The sequence below is a fragment of the Oncorhynchus clarkii genome, chromosome 22, assembly GCF_045791955.1.
Source record: "Oncorhynchus clarkii lewisi isolate Uvic-CL-2024 chromosome 22, UVic_Ocla_1.0, whole genome shotgun sequence".
Lineage (NCBI taxonomy): Eukaryota > Metazoa > Chordata > Actinopteri > Salmoniformes > Salmonidae > Oncorhynchus > Oncorhynchus clarkii.
In genome coordinates this window covers 21,282,453-21,303,299 of record NC_092168.1, presented here as the reverse complement: position 1 = coordinate 21,303,299, position 20,847 = coordinate 21,282,453, and the positions used below count along the sequence as shown (strand labels likewise).

Sequence of the window (20,847 nt, the reverse complement as noted above, 5' to 3'; positions counted from 1 at the left end):
TTCAGTCACTGTGGCTGGAGTAGCACCTGTTATCTAATGAACAAGAAGCAGTGGTGCAGCACAGTATAGGGGGAGACATGCAGTCTAAAATGGACAACTCTGGACCCTTCGGAAAGGCTCCTAGCCCTCGGAAATTAAAGGTTTAGACAGGTGACAGCAACATGGTTATGGCTCCCTCTAGCCCTCAATTCTTCCATCATATCGCTCACACATTCAAATAAAATAAAATTGTATTATTCACATGCGCCGAATACAACCTTACAGTGAAATGCTTACTTACGAGCCCCTAACCAACAACGCAGTTAAAAAAAATATATGTCTAAGAATAAGAAATTACAGTAATTAAAGAGCAGCAGTAAAATAACAATAGCGAGACTATATACAGGGTACTGGTACAGTCAACGTGTGGGGCACGGGTTAGTTGAGGCAATATGTACATGTAAAGTCATTAAAGTGACTATGCATAGATGAGTAGCAGTGGTGTAAAAGGGGGAGGGGGGACAATGCAAATAGTCTGGGTAGCCATTTGATTAGGTGTTCAGGAGTCTTATGGCTTGGGGGTAGAAGCTGTTTTAGAAGCCTCTCGGACCAAGACTTGAAGCTCCGGTACCTCTTGCCGTGCGGTAGTAGAGAGAACAGTCTATGACTAGGGTGGCTGGAGTCTGACAATTTTTAGGACCCTGACACTGCCTGGTAGAGGTCCTAGATGGCAGGAAGCTTGGCCCCAGTGATGTACTGGGCCGTACTCACTACCCTCTGTCGTCGGAGGCGGAGCAATTGACGAGGCAGTGATGCAACCATGCTCTCGATGGTGCAGCTGTAGAAACTTTCGAGGATCTGAGGACCCATGCCAAATCTTTTCAGTCTCCTGAGGGGGAATAGGTGTTGTTGTTCCCTCTTCACGACTGTCTTGGGGTGCATGGACCATGTTAGTTTGTTGGTAATCTGGACACCAAGGAACTTCAAGCTCTCAACCTGCTCCACTGCAGCCCCGTCGATGAGAATGGGGGCGTGCTCGGTCCTCTTTTTCCTGTAGTCCACAATCATCTCCTTTGTCTTGATCACATTGAGGGAGAGGTTGTCTTGGCACCACACGGCCAGGTCTCTGACCTCCCTATAGGCTGTCTCGTCGTCGGTCATCAGGCCTACCACTGTTGTGTCAACTGCAAACTTAATGGTGTTGGAGTCGTGCCTGGCCGTGCAGTCATGAGTGAACATTGGAGTACAGGAGGTGACTGAGCACGCACCCCCGAGGGGCCCGTGTTGAAGATCAGTGTGGCGAAAGTGTTGTTACTTACGCTTACCACCTGGGGGCGGCCCGTCTGGAAGTCCAGGATCCAGTTGGGGAGGGAGGTGTTCAGTCCCAGGGTCCTTAGCTTAGTGATGAGCTTAGAGGGCACTATGGTGTTGAATGCTGAGCTGTAGTCAATGAATAGCACTGTCACATAGGTGTTCCTTTTGTCCAGGTGGGAAAGGGCAGTGTGAAGTGCAATAGAGACTGCATCATCTGTGGATCTGTTGGGGCAGTATGCAAATTGGGAGTGGGTCTAGGGTTTCTGGGATGTTGATGTGAGCCATGACCAGCCTTTCAAAGCACTTCATGGCTAAAGACGTGAGTCCTACGGTAGTCATTTAGGCAGGTTACCTTAGTGTTCTTGGGCACAGGCACTATGGTGGTCTGCTTAAAACATGTTGGTATTACAGACCAGGAGAGGTTGACAATGTCAGTGAAGACACTTGCCATTTTGCTCAGGATAGTCACCCTGGGCACCACTATCATAATGCAGTCAATTAAACTGCAAGTCAATTAACACAGATTTCCCATTGGATTAAATATGTTTGACACATTTGAGGTTTTACCGTCCTAGTTCAGCTATTGAAGACAATTGAGAAAATACCAAAAAACTGCTTTTCAGATTAGAAGTTATAAAACCGCACAAAACGCTCACTGAAGTCAACTTGTTAAAACATTCTCTATATTTAATTTTCAAACTTATATTAGATTACAGAAAAGGTATTTTGGAAGAATCAGTACATGGGTTGTTCAGTTTGAAAAAGGAGATCTTGGAAGTGAGTCCATAGAGACCTACACAACCCACATATTTGATACATCGATCATGTCCAGGCCTTCCTTCCGCCACTGACCTGTAAAGGATGCTATAAACTACAATCTTCACAGGATCCGTTTACATCTCACAAACAAAGCCTAACATTGTCCTATAGTTAGCGTGGGTAAGAGTTATTTTCTTCGCTGGTGCCAGTCATTTGTAAACACTACCACGGTGTGACAGGGTCTGAGGGATTGCGTCGCTGCTAAAACGCTCCAAAAACAAGGACCAGAAAAGCAGCTGCCTACAGAACTGTGGGGAGCAGATACAAATTCTCTGCTTGAAATCAATGCCACAAATAGCAGGGGAGGGGAGGTGTAACAAAATAGTGTGCACACTTTCAAAAGGGCAGTCTCAATCTTTCTTAGGGCGTTGTGGCAACTAAATCAGCCATTTTGGATCCAGTGAATGTCTCTGAGCCAGCGGTCTGGTGCAGTTACACTGGCAGCCATCTTGAAACAGTGGTTCACCATTGAGTCTCTCCAACGTAATCAAAACATAATAAAGATAACTATTTCACACACAAGGAACACTATACATTCTCCAACAGCAATGAGTTGGCTGGAAGATTTTTTTGTTGTAGCTTTATTCTCGGGTGGGATGGCTTGCCAAGAAAAGGGTGATAATACACAGAAAGGACGCAGCAGTGCCAAAGCCATAAACTACACTTCCCAGAGAGCCATTGGCTATCATGTGATTCAGGACCCCGCTCTGAGAAGAGGGTTGCACAGCCTCCATACTCAAACATTCTTCAACGCCCTTGAGAGAAAGCGATACAGAGAGAGATGCAGAGACAGACTGCATGTTGGAGATGAGAAATGCGTGGAGTGGCAGGAGGTTAATCTTCATCGTCATTCTCATCATAGTCATCCTCCTCGTCATCATCCCCCATGTACGACACAGGGGTCTCAACACGGGAGCCGCTGTAGTGAGAGTCATTAGAGCTGGAGGCCAGGGTACCATCTGCACCACTGTCACTACAGAGAGAGAGAGATAGATAGAGGTAGAGGAAGAGTTACCATATGTGAACGTGCTATAGAACACCCTGACTAGGGCAACAGTAGAGGAGAGAGAGACTCACCTGCCCTGGCCGTGATGGCGCCCCCCGTTGGTGGAGGATCCTCCAGTGATGTAGACGTTACTGATGGGGCCCTGGGCCATCTCTGTTTGAGACAGTAGTACACACGTTCACATATATACCTTAGAGAGAACCAAACAGGACCAATCTACCCCGAATTAGCAACATGTTTGAGTATTTCATGCCCAATTAATCTCACTTACTTTGATAAGGATCATGTGTAGCTCAATGACTTGACCTATGGCTGAAATTTAAGCATGCACTATGAACCCTGACCCCTATGACCCCTGACCTGTGACGTAGGGCTCCAGGGCTTTGGGCACCAGGCTGCGTGCCACCTTCAGGTCCTCCAGGGAACACTTGCCCACCTCCAGGCCACAGGCCATGCCCATACGCTTCAGCACCTCAATGTCGTCGTGGATCTCAAACATGCTGTCAAAGTTGAACAGGTACTCAAACCTGAAGAGAAGGAAAGTAAAGAAGTGAATATAATGGCATGGTTAGAACATGAATGAAAACATTCAATCCTGGAAAAACTTGAGCGGGGTGTTGCCATTGCCTCAATACGATACTTTATTGGGGGGCGGCAGGTAGCCTAGCGTTTAGGAGCATTGGCGCAGTAACCGAAAGGTAGTTGGTTCGAATCCCTGAGCTGACAAGGTGAAAGATCTGTCAATGTGCCCTTGAGTAAGGCACTTAAAGCTAATTGCTCCCCTCCTCCAGTCACATTGGACATTTAAAAAATGGTCCATTTACATGAAAATCTATTTGGTGAAAATTCTGTGGGACAAAATAAAAATTGTCTACATGAATTAAGTTGATGATCAATTTACATAGACACTCAAATATTACAGTCACTCACTTGTCGTTGGAGATGCTGCAGTCGATGACAGTCTTCTTGCTAGTGTTGACAATGATGAAGGGGAGGTGGATGAGAGAGTTGGGGGGTGGAGGTCTGTTGGTTTGCTGTTCCGTCTGTCGGTTCCGCTGCACCAGGTTCTTAAAGGCTATTTGCTGCAGGAGAGGATCATGGATAGAACATTAGAACAATGTTAAAGTGCCAATCGGCAGTTGAAACAATAAAGCATTGTCACCACCACTGTTGTTTCGGTAGAAAGCTGAGGGAGGGGGCTCGAGAATATAACAACTCAAATTCAGACAAAGCTATGGATGCATGGACATATCAAAATTATAGTTTTTTAACCAGTAAAACAGGCTTATATATTTTGGATTCTGATGGGGTACGGCAGTTCAGCTAAGCTATTGGGGCATTCCTAAGTTATAGTCTTAAAGAATCAATGGGTACGTATTAATTTAAGTCTAAAAAAATGTGTAGCAACTGCTGATCTCCCCTTTAAGACAACCTGTGGTCTTGTATATGCTTGCCTTTATCAGTGACTGTATTGTTGTCGATGAGGCAAGCTAGTCCCGTAACACGAGGCAAGCTAGTCCCGTAACACGAGGCAAGCTAGTCCCGTAACACGAGGCAAGCTAGTCCCGTAACACGAGGCAAGCTAGTCCCGTAACACGAGGCAAGCTAGTCCCGTAACACGAGGCAAGCTAGTCCTGTAACAGGAGGGAAGCTAGTCCTGTAACAGGAGGGAAGCTAGTCCTGTAACAGGAGGGAAGCTAGTCCTGTAACAGGAGGGAAGCTAATCACCTGTAATATAAGCTCTTGGAGTTGTGACTGCTTCTGCTTGATTCTCTCCAGTCGCCTTTGTCTCTCCACCTACAGAAGAGCAGAACACAGCCAGGGTGTGAGAGCGCATTAGAAAAGAGGGGGTGAGGGAGAAGAGAGTTCATGGTGTACCAGGTGTGTGTATATACACAGTGCTTTCTGAAAGTACTCAGACCCCTTGACTTATTCCACATTTGTTACGTAACAGCCATATTCTAAAGTGGATTAAATTGTTTTTTTTCTCCTCAATCTACACACAATACCCCATAATGACAGAAAAAAACTGGTTTAGACATTTTTGCAAATTTCTATTAAAAGAATTAGCTGAAATATTACATTTGCATAAGTATTCAGACCCTTTACTCAGTATTTTGTTTTAGCACATTTGGCAGCGATTACAGCATTGAGTTACAGCATCGAGTCTTCCCCATCCAACCCGATAGAGCTTGAGAGGATCTGCAGAGAACTGGATAAACTACCTAAATACAGGTTTGCCAAGCTTGTAGCATCAAACCCAAGAAGAGGGGTGGCAGGTTGCCTAGTGGTTAGAGCATTGGGCCAGTAACTGAAAGGTTGCTGGATTGAATCCCCGAGCTGACAATGAAATAATCTGTTGTTCTGTCCTGAACAAGGCAGTTAACTCACTGTACCCCGGTAGGCATTCATTGTAAATAAGGCTGTTAAGTAACAAAATGTGGAAAAAGTTAACGGGTCTGAATACTTTCTGAATGCACTGTGCATTTACACTGAACAAAAATAAAAAAGCAACATGCAATTAAAAAGATTTTACTGAGTTACAGTTCATAAGGAAATCAATCCACTTAAATAAATAAATTAGACCCTAATCTATGGATTTCACATGACTGGGAATACAGATATGCATCTTTTGATCAATTAATAAAAAGGTAGGGGAGTGGATCAGAAAACCAGTTAGTATCTGGTGTGACCACCATTTGCCTCATGCAGCGTGACACATCCTTTGCATACAGTTGATCAGGCTGCTGAGTGTGGCCTGTAAAATGTTGTCCCACTTCAATGGCTGTGCAAAGCTGCTAGATATTGACGGGAACTGGAAGTCAATCCAGAGCATTCCAAACATGCTCAAAGGGTGACATGTCTGGTGAGTATGCAGGCCATAGAAGAACTGGAACATTTTCAGCTTCCAGAAATTACAGTCAGATCTTTGCGACATGGAGCTGTGCATTATCATGCTGAAACATGAGGTGATGGTGGCAGGAAAATTGGCCTCAGGATCTCATCACTGTATCTTTGTGCATTCAAATTGCCATCGATAAAATGCAATTGCGTTTGTTGTCCGTAGCTTAAACTATAACCTCACCGCCACCATGGGACACTCTGTTCACAACGTTGACATCAGCAAACAGCTCTCCCACACAACGCCATTCACGTGGTCTGCGGTTGTAAGGCCAGTTGGTCATACTGCCAAATTCTCTAAAACAACTTGAGGCTTATTGTAGAGAAACGAACATTCAATTCTCTGGCAACAGCTCTGCATATTCCTGCAGTCAGCATGCCAAATGCACGGTCTCTCAAAACTGGAGACCTCTGTGACATTGTGTTGTGTGACAACTGCACATTTAAGAGTGGGCTTTTATTGTCCCCAGCACAAGGTGCACCTGTGTAACGATCATACTGTTTAATCAGCTTCTTGATTTGCAACAACTATCAGGTAGATGGATTAGTTTGGCAAATAAGAAATACTAACAGGGATGTACAATTTGTGCACAACATTTGAGAGAAATAAACTTTGTGTGTATGGAAAATTTTGGGGATATTTTATTTCCGCTCGTGAATTATGGGACCAACACTTTACATGTTTAGTTTATATTTTTGTTCAGTGTATATATTAGACTCACCTCTAGGTTCTGGCATTCCTGGGCCGAGTTGGTGGGCAGACCAATCCACTTGATCTCTTTCTTCTCTTTAGAGATGATGTTCATGGCCATAAGCACATTGAGCGCGTCGTACACACGCCTACGGATGTTCTTCTGGTCATACACATGCTACAAGGAGAGGGGGAAGGGGTTAATCTCTGACTCCTGTGTGTGCAGAGCGCTTCCATTGGGTTTGGTGTCATAATGATCATGTGGATTTGTCATAATGAAACCAGTGTGCTAAAGCCTAATTTACTACTTCCGTTTTAGCATGAGCGAAAACATCCGCTTCAGTCCGCACTCCGAAATCTCTTTCGGACTTTACAAGGAGGTGGATGAAGCGGAACACTGAGGATGGCAGCTGATGTTTGAAGTCCGAACACCAAAAGCAAAAGTAGCGGACATAAATTAGGCTCGAGGAAGACCTCCATGTCATAACTTCATTTCCTAAGTAGGTTTGTTGTGTCTGAAATTGTGATGTCATATAGAGATTTTCTAAGAGTAAGGCTGAAAAACGTGATGGTTGTCAGAGAGTGATGTCATAACGAGGAGTTCTGTCAGAGGAGTTTTAAGAGTGATGCAACAACGGAGAATTCTGTCTGACAGTGTGATGGCATAATTAGGAATTCAGACAATGTCTGATGTCACAGAGAATTATGTCTCAGAGAAAGTGAAGTCAAAGACTTCCCCAGGCTGTTTTGAGGAAGAGCCCTGTGCATTGTGCATACAGCTGCAAAACTCACAGAGTCGTTGGGGGAGATGTGGTTGTCTGCAGCGCTGAACTCCGCCACCAGCTCGTCTGCCACCTCATTGTACGAGGTGACACCCTTCTTTTGCACCTTCTCACACACCTTCATGGAGAAATGCCTCAGGCCCTTGCCATTCTTCTCCCCCTTCTTACCACGCTTCCTGTGGACAAAGGTGGTTAAACACAGCTATATACTTCTAGACTACACTGGCATATCCCACAGAATAAATCAACTAAACTCACCCCGATGACCAAGGCGACGCGTCGGCCGGCTGGCTCTGTGTGAGGAACTGGGAGCTGGGTGTGTGAGGGCTGTTCACCAGTATGGCACTGGAAACACTGGGCCTCTGGGGCGTACCAATAACCTACAGGGGGAGGGGGGGAGAGCTCAACCAATTCAGTTTTAGAGTACTAGAAGCTTTATAATCCAAAAGAGTAATTTTTGTTTGTACATACACCTACAACACACATCAATATAAACAGACCATCATAGTCATATCATTGAAAAGGTTAGTGTAGGGTTGGGCGACGTTACGATTGCATTGTCTATCAACGATGATTGACAGCCATCGTCAACGGTGACGACATTGTGCTTAGGGCTGGCACAGTTACTCTATAACAGTGTTACCAGATGAAGATCTTCATTCGGCTTGTCACCTAAAACCCTTACACATTTGTACAGATGCACAATTAAGAGCATGCCTGGTACGGCAACGGCACTGCCCACAACCGCAGGGCTCTCCAGGGGGTGGTGCGGGTCTGCACAGCACCGGGGGCAAACCACCTTCCAACAGCACCCGATGTCACAGGAAGGCCAAAAAGATCATCAAGGACAAGAAACACCCGAGCCACTGCCTGTTCATCCCGCTACCATCCAGAAGGCGAGGTCAGTACAGGTGCATCAAAGCTGGGACCAAGAGACTGAAAAATAGCTTCCCTCTCAAGGCCACCAGACTGTTAAACAGCCATCACTAACAGTGAGGATACATACAGACTTGAAATCATTGGCCACTTAAATAAATGGATCACTAGTCACTTTAATAATGTTTACAAATCTTGCATTACTCATCTCATAGTACATACTGTATTTTATACTATCTATTGCATCTTGCCTACGCTGCTCATTTGCATCCATATATTTATATGTATATATTCCTATTCCATTCCTTTACTTAGATGTGTGTGTATTAGGTAGTTGTAAAATTGTTTGATTACTTGTTAGATATTGCAGGACTGTCGGAACTAGAAGCACAAGCATTTCGCGACACTCGCAATAACATTTGATTTGATGAAAATAAAAGCCTTAATCGTTTAAAAAAAATGACTAATGGGGACACCTGTTCTTTCAATCTATTTCTATTGCAGCACAAGCTGTCAGGAGCAGAAGGAGAAAATGTGTCTTAATGTCATATATTTTCTCATTTGAATGGTCATTACAGCATTTGGCTGGCCAATAACCGTTATCCAAAAAGTCATGACCGTCACAGCCCTAATCATGATGTGAAATGCGATGGCTTAGACCAGGGATGTCAAACTCATTCCACGGAGGACCAAGTGTCTGAAGGTTGTCATTTTTTCCTTTGAATTCCTTACTAGTCACCTTAAATTCATCAATCAAGTACAAGGGGAGGAGCTAAAACCTGAAGACACTCGGCCCTCCATGGAAGGAGTTTGATACCTGTGGTTTAGCCCAATTGATTTTGTTGCTCACACTAATAACATATTCAAACATTTCTCTCCACCTGATAGCAAAATGTGTAGCATTGCCAGAAATGAACCTAAATTTGTTCTCTCCGCTGTCAAGATAGGGAGGATGTGGGTACGCAGACCGGCAAGCCACTGCCCTCAAACAGCAGTGTAAAGTATTTCAGTAAAAATACTTCAAACTACTACTCAAGTCATTTTTTGGAGTATCTGTACTTAACTATTTAGATTTCTGACAACTTCTACTTCAATACATACTTAATGAAAATATTGTACTTTTTTACTCCATACATTTTCCCTGAAAACCAAAAGTACTCGTTACATTTTGAATGCTCAGCAGGACAGGAAAAAAACTGTCAAATTCACACGCTTAAAAAGAGAAATAAATCAAATACTCATACTAACTGCACTAACTATACTATTTGCGATGTAAATTGAGTATATAGTATGCTTATTGGTGATAGTATGGATACAGTTAGTGTGCCAAAAGTTCCCGGAGTGTACGAAGTGTACAAGCAGTGGACACTATTTCAGTGCTTTTAGGGCCCATAATGCAATTCTGGAAATGGGTGTGGCTTCACAACGTTTTCAGATTTGAAGAATATATGCAGCCGAAGTCCAACGAGGGCGGAAACAAATTAATTGCTTTAACTAATTACGACAAATGTTAAGCAATGTATTAAATGACTTTTCAAATGGGTTAACTTACATGTTATGTCTGACAATTTTAGAGCTATCCTTATGAACCATATAGCATATCACTACAGAAGTATCTACCGGTATGTTAGCTAGCTACCTAAAGTTAGTTGGCCTACTAATACATCAAACTTGCCAGTATATTAACTATATGCTAACTAATTAACCACACAACAATAATTGACTATTATTCCCATCATTCTTAGCTTAACTAAGTGGTATAGTCGTTGGGCTTTCTCAATGGACATTCGGGTGCATTCGTAAATTCGCTCTGGCTATCTACTCTGATTTCAGAGCACTCTCCTCTGAGTACCAGAGCGCAGAATAACTGATGAATTTACAGGTGCTCAACACCCATTGAATATGGCCGGTGTCAGTAAACGTCAGCAAAAACGCGTAATTAAATTGTTGCCAGCAGCACAATTAGTCACCAAAGCTCTGGATAACATGAAACAGCTCTGCTATGGCGAGTAAAATGGTCAGAGTGAGGTGTTCTCTCATTTGTGTCTGGAAGTAGCTAACCAATGTTAGCTTGGATGCTTGACTGCCGTTGTAAGCCCACAACGTTTGAATCCTCGGCCCGAGCATCCAGTGTGCGCTCCGACTAAACACAAATGCATCTTTTGTAAATCATGTCTGAGAGTTGGAGTGTGCCCCTGGATATCACGGTGTCTGCTTGTATATCAATGTTTTACGGGTGGGTGTATCTCGCACAAGACCATAAGAAATGGAAAGAGCATTATGCCGCTGACTCATAATATACCAAGTGCCTGTGGTGGAGTGAGTCTTCTCTGAGGTGAAGAGAACTTCCTTCTCAAATGAAGTACGGGAGGCAGGCCAGGTAAGTGATCTATTCCATTGTCTGCTGGCCGGCCATCAGGTGATACCTAAACTGATTCCCTCCATGTATATATTCTCATGTATGTAATGGGATGGTGTGTAATCCTGCTGACTGCAGAGGTTGATCAGCTTAAGCTCATCCCCGGTCACCTCACAAGGCTAATGGTTTGGGCTTAGAGACCATGAAGTATGTGTGTGCTTGTCTATAAACTGATAGATTGTAGCTGTGAAGCACTTTGGCCAAGTGTACACAAGTGGTGAGCTTGCATTTTTATTTTTTATGTTTAAACCTTTATTTAACTAGGCAAGTCAGTTAAGAACAGATTCTTATTTTCAATGACGGCCTAGGAACAGTGGGTTAACTGCCTGTTCAGGGGCAGAACGACAGATTTGTACCTTGTCAGCTCGGGGGTTTCCGGTTACTAGTCCAACGCTCTAACCACTAGGCTGGGCTACCCTGCCCCCCCCCCCGCCGTATTGCAGTATATTTCTGTCCATTCGGGTAAATAGTGAAGGTAGACAGACGCACTCACCATGTGTGGAGCAATGTTGACATTGGAGAGCCCCAGTGTTTTGGGCAGTAGTTGTTTGGCCACAGGGATGGATGCAGGATGGACAGCAACCAGAGACAAGACACCTAGGAAAGAGCGGAGTAAACACTAGGGTCAAAAGGGTCATCTGGAACCACTGTCAACAAAATGACTGCCTCTCTTCATATCCAGTTCCCCCAGGTAGATGGTTACAGCGAACAGTCAGATGGTTACAGAGAACAGGCAGGAGGCCCTATGGGATGCAAACTTACTGGCCCAAGTAAGGGAAAACATGCATTTGCAGGTACACAGATATTTAGAACACCTGCACTGTCTGACATGGAAACCAGTAATAAGACGAGCAGAAGTTGGGAGGGGAGTAAAATGAGAAACTTCTGTGTAGTCTTATTGCCCCCTGCTGTTGAGTTGAGGACATATACCGGACATAGACAAGGTTTGAATGACACTGATCTGTATTCTGGAGCACAACACTGTGCTTTGCTCACCTTTACTAGGACTCAGATTCTGGTCAATAAAAACCTTCAGTTCTCCATTGGTTTCCATCAGACCAACCTGTGGGGAAGACACCATCAACATCTACTCCAGTAAAATTTCAACAGCTGGTCTCTATTGAATCTCTCAAATGTCTAAGTCCCCCAGGACCAAGGTGGAAGAATACTGCATCTGGTTGTCTCTGATCAGACTCACATCTTTGGCCATCATCCTGTCGGAACAAAGTAAGGCTCTGTCTGAAGAAAGGGAAGCTCTGATGTCACCAACGAGTTCTCTGAAACAGAACAACCATGATACAGCAGGGGAGTGTGTAATGCAATGACTAGAGCTGGATTTTTAGCTGTCCGTGCATAAAAGTACACTGTGGAAACTACCCATTTAAAGTTGTCTTTAACCTGAATAATTCCAAGAATGCATTGGACAAAGCAGGACGACTTTGGTATGGGGAGCAATTGAGCAAAAAATGATCAACATACATGAGCATAAATAAAACATTACCCAGGAAATTCCTCCCCTCCCGAGTTGGTTAGGCCTCGGGTGTCATGAGAATGTCACACAGGTGAACTATTGCACATGTATACGAACTGCATATTGTACATGAAATGTTTGCAAAGGTAGGAGGCAGATTGCATTATTGATCAAAAATCAAGGCCGCTAGTATGCAAGCAATATATTGCACAAAAGCACTAGCCTGCTACATCGCTATAGCCTGAACAAAAACATTGCTAGCCGAGTAAATTGTCTTTGGAAAGCAATTTCGATTGCATATTTCAAAGTGATGAGTTCGATCACCTGTGATATCTATCAAACGTCCTCATTTTTATATTTCTGATATCTTACCATAACTTTTATCATGCAAACTGTAAGGCCTAGTAGGTGTTGTTGACCACGTCCTAGACCCGAGATTCCCCACGAAGTTTACGAGGCAGAGCAGAAATTGCTAGCCAGCTACAACAATGCACGTTGTCTGGCTGGCTAATTACTTTTTACATGGGAATTTGTTTCTATCCAGCACTCTGCGACAGCTAACTCAATGGGCAAACTGATGCTAACTAGCTAGCAAGCTACCTACCTAACGTTAGCGTTAGTGATATTACAGGCCAGCTAGTTTAGAGGCACATTTTGAGACTATTCCAAATGCAATTGAGATTGTGTAACTATAAGAAAACGGATTCAAATATATCCTGCGTGCATTATAATAATAAAAGCCAACACATGCATTTGCAATAAGGAATTACCAAACAATTTAAAGGTTTAATTTGATATGCACTTACGAGTGCACTCTTTTCGTCTGCTTCTTCGACGGCTGTTTTGTTGGCATCGAGGACAGAGGAAGAGGAGGTCTAAATCCCTATCGCCAAACAGGAAACAAAACTATACGTCAAATTATCTTGATTCTGAAATAATGAATTTAAGCTTCTAAGCAATTCAACACTCCACGCCTGAGGTATGCCTACATGCATAGTTTGACCTTAACGAATTAGTTAGGCAGCTTTCTGGTCCATCATGTCTCAATCTCAAAATGGATGCTTTTCCAAGTAACATCGCTAGCCACCGAGCTAATAACTATGAATTACATTAATAGCGCTCGGATGCCTCGGGCGTAAATGGTAAAAAAATAACGAAATGGTCTAGTTTGCTAGCTGTAATCTAGCTGTCGTATGTGTAGTAATTGGTCGGTAGGCAAAGACTAGAAGATTACTGTTAGCTAGCAGGCTAGGACAAAACTTTGCCTACTAACGTTATATTGTAGGAATACATCTGCAACCATCAATGACAACGAAATATTTCATAAAAATAACTTGACACTAACGCGCAAGAGAAAGTAACTAAGTTATATTAGCTATGACTGGCTAACTACAATAACGCGATTCATATTTTGATGGTCAGCTGGTGGGCTTGATAACCATAATGGATAGCTAGGTGTACCAGTCTTGCAATTCTAGCCGGTTGGGTAAATTAGCCAACGTTAGCAAACTGGCTAGTCAACGCACTAGTTAGCAGTAGCAAGTGGTTAGCTAACTTGCTAACCTAACAAGTTACCTCCAAGTTACAAAGCAGATAGCCTATCTTTTGGAGAGATCGCTAGATAGACAAATATCCCTTTCAAATGTATAAATTCCCCCCTTTCAATCAATAAACACCCAAGTCTATTGCCTTTGCTAGCCGTTAGCTCGAGATTCGTGTTCAGCTGTTACCTTCCACCGTCCTAGTCTGAAAACCAATCTTGGCGGTGTCTAACATCTGAAGTTTCGGATTGGATAGCTTCAATATGACGTAGGCAATCCATGCCGCTAAAGCCACGCCTTTGGCGCGTTCTGATTGCTTCGCGCACTAGGACCTCCTATCCCGGGTTCACCCATTGGTCTCCAGCTTTTCAGCGTTTCAGAAGCCTTTTCCGGGATTTAAAACGGAGTAAAAATAGTAACAGCTAGTAACAGTGAGAAGCCATTCGAAAACATCGCAAATCAGAGATCAATGTCATAATAAGTAATCTGTTCAGTTATATATGGGTCTAGCTGGTATACATGCTCAACTGTCTTAAACACACTGATTTAGGAACTGCTCATATTCCCTGAATATGTACCTTAACCTTTGGGGGTAGTTGCAGCACTGACTTTAGATCAGTGTTCACAGAAAACCTCCTCCAGCACCGTCAGTGTCCTGAACCCTTACATACCAATCCTTTATTTTTTCTTGTGACAGATGATGAACTGTGTTGATTGGGGAGTCAACTGTGAATTGTCTATTGTTTATTACAACCACAACATTCAACACATCTATTTAGAGGAGAGAATGAGACTGTTCAGCTAAAGGCTTAGTTAAAAAATAAGCATGTGGTGTTTGTGTTGAAAATAACTTATGGAACTTTCTTGGTTTTCTGTTGAGAATAACTTATGCTCAGCTCAATACATTACGTTTTTATCTGAATGCCATGTTGATACCAGTTAAATATTTTCCTGATTACATCTGAATGTGAGTGTTGTACATATGGTCTGTATGTTGAAGTTGATTGTGAAGGTGAGGTCTCACCTTCAAAAGTCATCCTATGAGCATAACCACGTACACCACAACAACCACAGACATTTTTTTTAACACACAGTCGGACAACCATATATAGCAGAATGGCAGCGCAACCAGCCTAGTGGTTAGAGCGTTGAGCCAGTAACAGAAAGATTGCTGGATTGAATCCCCCGAGCTGACAATGTAAAAATCTGTCGTTCTGCCCCTGAGCAAGGCAGTTAACCCACTATTCCACCGAAGATGTGGATGTTGAGTTAAGGGAGCCTCCCGCACCTCTCTGTTTCAGAGTTGGGTTAAATGTGGAAGACACATTTCAGTTGAATGCTTTCAGTTGTACAACTGACTAGGTATACCCCTTTCCCTTTTCCCTGATTCATTAAGTGATAGATAGAACGCCCTTCTCAACTGAGCCTCCCAGTCCCAGCTCAGTCATTCATGACCCCCTCCAACCTGTAATCATAGAGAGAAAGATATGTGAGTTGTGTCCTCCCAACCTCACCTGCTAGTCACACACACACAAAGGAAAACGTACAACATGCAACACATGTAACATAGGCCCTAAACCACATTTAGTGATGCTTAATAGTGTGGATGGATGTCAGTTGTGATAAAATGTTGCAGAAGAAGATTATGTGGGAGATTTCTGTTGAGAGATGCATGTAGGCTAAATTTGGACTGCAATCGCCAATCTGAATACATCTATTTTTAATTGAACCTTTATTTAACTAGGCAAGTCCGTTAAGAACAAATTATTATTACAATAACGGCCTACCCCAGGCCAATTGTGCGCCGCCCTATGGGACTCCCAATCACAGCCGGATGTGATACAACCTGCTTCTTGCACTAAGATGCGGTACCTTAGACCACTGCACCACTAGGGACCCCTGCTTTTAAACATGCAGCCAATTTCTGATATGTTTTTCCACAAATTGGTATTTTCACCAATCACATCAGATCTTCTCACTTATCAGATTTCAAGGCATGAAGCAACTCCTTTCATGACGTCTGCTTTACTTGGATATTGGGAAATGTGTCTGATTTGCAGCCCCACACAATTTCCCCTGACCCAAAGACCAATATTTCCCCAACCTCGACGGTAGGCCTACCTGAGGTATGTACTTTAATCGAACAGTCTGCTAATGAGCTTTGTGTACATAAAGAAGGGCTCCTTCAACTTCCAACTTTTAGATTGCTAACGTTAATCCAATAAACGACTGTAGTTCAGCTAAATTGAATGCTGACACCGAGACAAGTTTATTAATATGATAGCAATAATATGTATTAAGGGGTCTAACATACATTTTAAATTAATAATATGTTTTTAGCACACATAAGAAAAATACTTGTTGATCTTAGACTTGCTTGCTAGCTACTTCCGAAACAAACATACGTTGCATTTCGGGATATGTAGTCTTCGTGACTGATCGGTAGCCAGATCAGTTGTCATCCTTCTCTTTTGTAGATTTTTGATTGATACAGTGGCATCCATATCTAGGTTTGTGCATAACTCGAGTCCACTCGACAAGTGTTACTTGTCAAAGTTTCATTGTTATCCCGTGATATCTGTAGGATATTTACTCAAATGACCTCGACGTGCAACTCTACAAGGCAAGGGCTGTCAGTGCTTCCGCGCAAGCGCATAATGAGCGACTGGCTATCAAATTGGTAAAAAGCCGTGTGAAAATGGTAGGTAAGGAGGGCATTAATAAACAGATTCTCAAACATAAACCGCTGCTGTGATGTTGAACCCCGGGATTATAACATGTTGCGCAAGGTAGAAATTGTTCCGTCGCGGCTCACGGACTGTCTCCTGTCTGTCTGTGTTGCCATTGTTGAGCTGTTTCACTTGACTTAACGTATTTACCAGGGAAAGGAAAGGAAGGTCAGTTGGTGGTATTTTGAGACCTAGAACCGCATTCGTCCAGCGCGCAGCTAGCTGGTTACGACTCCCTTTTTGGTAGTCTGGAAATGCGAGCTAGTCAGACGCTCCAAGTTGAGAAGTTGGTCGTGGTTGACGGCAGTGGCCAAGCCGGACCAGTGAGCGCGCAGGACGGATAGTGTTTTCTCGCACACCCGTGAAATATCCTATGGACGCCCGATCTGTTGTTGCATGTTTTTGATGATTACGTTTCCGTCCGAGGTAGTTGTTTTTTTGCTCAACAACATCATAGTTGTCGCTTTTCACGCACACGCTCAACAGAGTAGTTCTAATCGAACTAAAATTCACTCTATGGTGAAGGCAGTTAAGTAATCAGTCTAGAGTTATCCAACACCCGGTGATCATCGTTTAGTTGTTGACTGTCTATTAAAATAGATGCATGTCTCGAAGTTAAGGAAATATGCTTTACTTTTAACACGCAAGCAGGACTGCATTACATGTTTAATTATGCATGCACTCAGTTTGAAATGAACACACCTGGTCACTTCATTACACAATCTGCTTAGTGCTTACTCTGCAAAGTTGGAAATAACCCCTGTATATCTGGCAGTAGCATGGTGTGTTTGGGACCACGGGACGCCCTGGAACAGTTGAGCAGTGAGGTCCCATTGATGGCATCCCCCTACTCGTGTTACATTACATTCCACTAGACGCCCCATATACTGGGGGCCTTCTGGGGTGCACGTGCTCTGAGCTTACTCAACGTTCTCCACTCTCAGAATAGTTCTAGGTCTGCCTTGCTTGTTGACTGGACGCCCAAAGCTTGTTTGCTTGTCTGTCTGTTTGTCGACTTGTATCTCATCATCATATGAAGTGAATGTCTGTCTGTGACCACCTACCCTTATGTCTGGTGTCCACATGACCTCGGCCTGAATGTCTGTGGATGTGTGTGTGCCCCTGTGTATCCTGGTGTGCGTCTCAGTGTGTGTGTGCGTCTTGCTGTCGGTGCTGCACGGTCTCTCGGTATCTGACAGCCCGTGTCCTGTCTCCGTGCAGCATAAGCTGAAGTCTTCGCAGAGGGACAAGGTCCGACAGTTCATGTCCTTCACGCAGGCTGGGGAGAAGACTGCTGCTTACTGCCTGACCCAGAATGACTGGAAACTAGAGGTGGCCACAGACAACTACTTCCAGAACCCAGACCTCTACTACAAGGAAATAATGAAAACCCCTGTGGAGAAGAAGAAGCTGGAACAGCTCTACAACCGCTACAAAGGCAAGTGGGGGGAATAGAGGAATACAGCCTGTGGAGATTGTGTGTCAAAGTTTATGTATCTGTTAAGGGTTAGTAAGTGTGTAGTATGTATTTGTGGTGTTATGCATTGTATTGCTTATCCTGTTTCTTGAAAGAGGAAATGTGTAAGTTTCTCTCAAATCCCTAAGATGATTGTATATACATGTCATTTCCATAGATCCCCAGGATGAGAATAAGATAGGCATCGATGGCATCCAGCAGTTCTGCGATGACCTCACCCTGGACCCGGCCAGCATCAGTGTCTTGGTGGTGGCGTGGAAGTTCCGGGCCGCCACCCAGTGCGAGTTCAGCAAGAAGGAGTTCCTGGATGGCATGTCCGAACTGGGGTGAGCGAGGGGTGAAGTCCTCACTCTGCGACGCAGCTTTGTTTGGTGGCATGACAGTGTGTTGTTGGTTAATGCCAGTACATGTTATTATGGTGTTTGTTGTTAGTGTGTTAGTGTGAGAAGTTCTATATTTAGACTCTGAACTTTGGCATTAATACTGTGTGTCTTATGTTTTGTGTGATGCCAAGTCGGCGTAGGTTAGCTCTGGGTCTTATTTAGTAGGTACAGAACAGGAACATGTTTTTAAATGGAAATTGAAAATAAGTGTTCTTATTGGACAAGGTTTGCTACTAAAGGTTATCCTGTTTTGTGCCTACCAAACACTGCCCTGTGGATCCCAATGGATGGGTAACAGATCATAGCACAAGAACAGTTTAGGAACCACTGTATTAGAAGAGGTGTGTGTTTTTGATTGAGATCCATTTACCTGCCCACTGTATTTATCTTCTCTCAAGGTGCGACAGCCCAGAGAAGTTGAAGGCTCTTCTTCCCAGGTTAGAACAGGAGCTTAAAGACAGTGGCAAGTTCAAGGACTTCTACCAGTTCACATTCAACTTTGCCAAGAACCCTGGACAGAAGGGTTTAGGTAAGCACAGATGAAAGTTAGTTACATTAGTGTTCACAAGAGTTATTGTAGTTACATCAGTGTTTCTTAACTCCAGTCCGGAGGACGCCTGAGGGTGTGCAGGCTTTTGTTTCAACCCAGTGTGAACACATCTGATTAAACTATAGTGAGATAACAAGGTGTAACTCTGGCTGTGTTTTAGATCTAGAGATGGCTGTGGCCTACTGGAACCTGGTACTGACAGGCCGCTTTAAGTTCCTGGACCTCTGGAACAGGTTCTTATTGGTGAGTGAGTAATGTTATGCATCCCAATCTAACATTACATTTTGAGCTGGACTCCTTGCTTGCTATGTACATCCTGTGTCTTGTTTTCTGCTTGTGCGCTTTTCCCACTTTTGTTTTCTCGTTTTTTATATAGGAACACCACAAACGGTCGATTCCCAAAGACACATGGAACCTACTCTTGGATTTTGGCAACATAATCGCAGACGACATGTCAAATTACGACGAGGAGGGTGAGTTTAAAACCCGTGGTTACCTGGAGTGTATTCAGTAGGGTACAGAGTAGTCATGGTTCATTGCTGTTTGCAAAAGTGCAATACACTGAATGTTGCTCTCAACTGAATATACACAATGACAGACTGCAGTAGTCATCAAACCTGGTCCTGGAAAGCTACTGAGTGGGCAGGCTTTTGTTCCAGCTCAGCACCAACACACCTGATTCAGCTAATCAAGTTTGTGATGCGCTGTAAATTAGTTGAATCAGGTGATTCAGTACTAGGCTGAAACAGAAGCCCGTAGACCCTGCAGCTCTCCTGGACCAGGTTTGGTGACCAGTGACCACTGCTTTAGATGAGACACTGATTTTACGGTCAGATTTAAGGTCAGTTTTGTTCGGTCAATAAAGTGACCGCTAATCATACGTCTCCTTCCTGTCAGGGGCGTGGCCAGTTCTCATAGACGATTTTGTGGAATTCGCCCGGCCGATCGTAACAGGATCCAAACGCAAAACCCACTACTAACAACCCATCTCTCTAAAGGGGGGCTGAACTTTGGTTCCTCTTCATTGACTTTGTTGGATTTAAAAAATATATATACTTTTTAAGAGGAAACAGAGAAACACTTGAATCCGTGACACTGCACAACTATCAGGTAACCAACCTATGAGGGAAGATTGAGAGGAAAACACAGGAAGCAAGGCTTTATTTCTATCCTTGTTTGATGGGAGTCGCCACGTGCACATTGCCAGCTGGCAGTACATGTCCCAGCCTGAGGGCCAGCTGGGAAAAGGCCTTGGGGATATCAGTGTTCCAGGCAACGCTCCCTTTGGAATCTCAGTATTCCAGTGAAGAGGAGAAAAGGAGAGATTCCTCCCCTGGCACAGTCTCGCTCTCTCTCTCTCGCAGCTCTGAGAATTCGGATTTACAAGTGTGAAAAAATGTTGTGTGTTTTTGGGGTTGATCCTTGTTAGTTAGCTTTGTGCGGCACGCAGGGCTCTGAGGGGACTGTTCAGAACAGGCCTTGTTTCTAATGCAAACACTTTGGGACAGACCGAGCTGCTTGCAACGTTTGCTCACAACACCAGCGTCAACAAAACTGTTAGTTATATACTGTATATATTATACTGTCTTTTAAAACAGTATGTACAGAGAATTATATAAAGAATAATATAAATAAGTTGCATTTATGAATATAAGAGATTCATCTTTTTGTGTAAATTAAAAATAAAATAAAAGATCTGGTATATGATGCCTCAATAACATTTGATAGAATTTTAGGTCTGGTGTGTACCAAGTCATTATTTTATTTCAACGTTTGGGTTGGAAAAATTCCAACATTCTGTGTTTTATAATCTTCTTTTGGTTCACTATGTTATATTTGTTTTAAACAAATACATTTCAGCCATTTAAAGTAAATGGACCATGACTCTAAATGTTTGTCCCATTCGACA

At 43.5% G+C, this 20,847-nt stretch overlaps 2 protein-coding genes across 16 annotated transcripts; one reads left to right on the top strand and one right to left on the bottom strand.

The window, feature by feature from the left end:
- Positions 1–1,959: 1,959 nt before the first annotated feature.
- LOC139380579 (transcription factor Dp-1-like) lies at positions 1,960–16,835 on the bottom strand. 3 transcript variants are annotated; one of them, XM_071123386.1, is made up of 13 exons: positions 16,679–16,835; positions 13,065–13,141; positions 11,986–12,064; positions 11,784–11,850; positions 11,281–11,384; positions 7,751–7,872; positions 7,503–7,668; positions 6,742–6,888; positions 4,847–4,915; positions 4,049–4,200; positions 3,479–3,645; positions 3,190–3,271; positions 1,960–3,085 (listed from the first exon to the last, which is right to left on the bottom strand). In XM_071123386.1, exons 2-13 carry the CDS (start codon positions 13,109–13,111, stop codon positions 2,947–2,949), a joined length of 1,341 nt encoding a protein of 446 aa, XP_070979487.1. In that variant the 5' UTR covers positions 13,112–13,141; positions 16,679–16,835; the 3' UTR covers positions 1,960–2,946. The 3 variants fall into 3 exon arrangements, with proteins under 3 accessions (XP_070979487.1, XP_070979484.1, XP_070979485.1); XM_071123383.1 differs by lacking the exon at positions 16,679–16,835 and adding an exon at positions 16,205–16,667; XM_071123384.1 differs by lacking the exon at positions 16,679–16,835 and adding an exon at positions 13,989–14,023.
- LOC139380581 (DCN1-like protein 2) lies at positions 15,655–20,633 on the top strand. 13 transcript variants are annotated; one of them, XM_071123399.1, is made up of 7 exons: positions 15,655–15,925; positions 17,750–17,966; positions 18,163–18,331; positions 18,787–18,917; positions 19,099–19,181; positions 19,315–19,411; positions 19,836–20,633. In XM_071123399.1, exons 2-7 carry the CDS (start codon positions 17,792–17,794, stop codon positions 19,916–19,918), a joined length of 738 nt encoding a protein of 245 aa, XP_070979500.1. In that variant the 5' UTR covers positions 15,655–15,925; positions 17,750–17,791; the 3' UTR covers positions 19,919–20,633. The 13 variants fall into 13 exon arrangements, with proteins under 13 accessions (XP_070979500.1, XP_070979501.1, XP_070979497.1 ...); XM_071123400.1 differs by lacking the exon at positions 15,655–15,925 and adding an exon at positions 16,223–16,309; XM_071123396.1 differs by lacking the exon at positions 15,655–15,925 and adding an exon at positions 16,334–16,500 and having other exon boundaries at positions 19,848–20,633.
- The last annotated feature ends 214 nt before the right edge of the window (positions 20,634–20,847 follow it).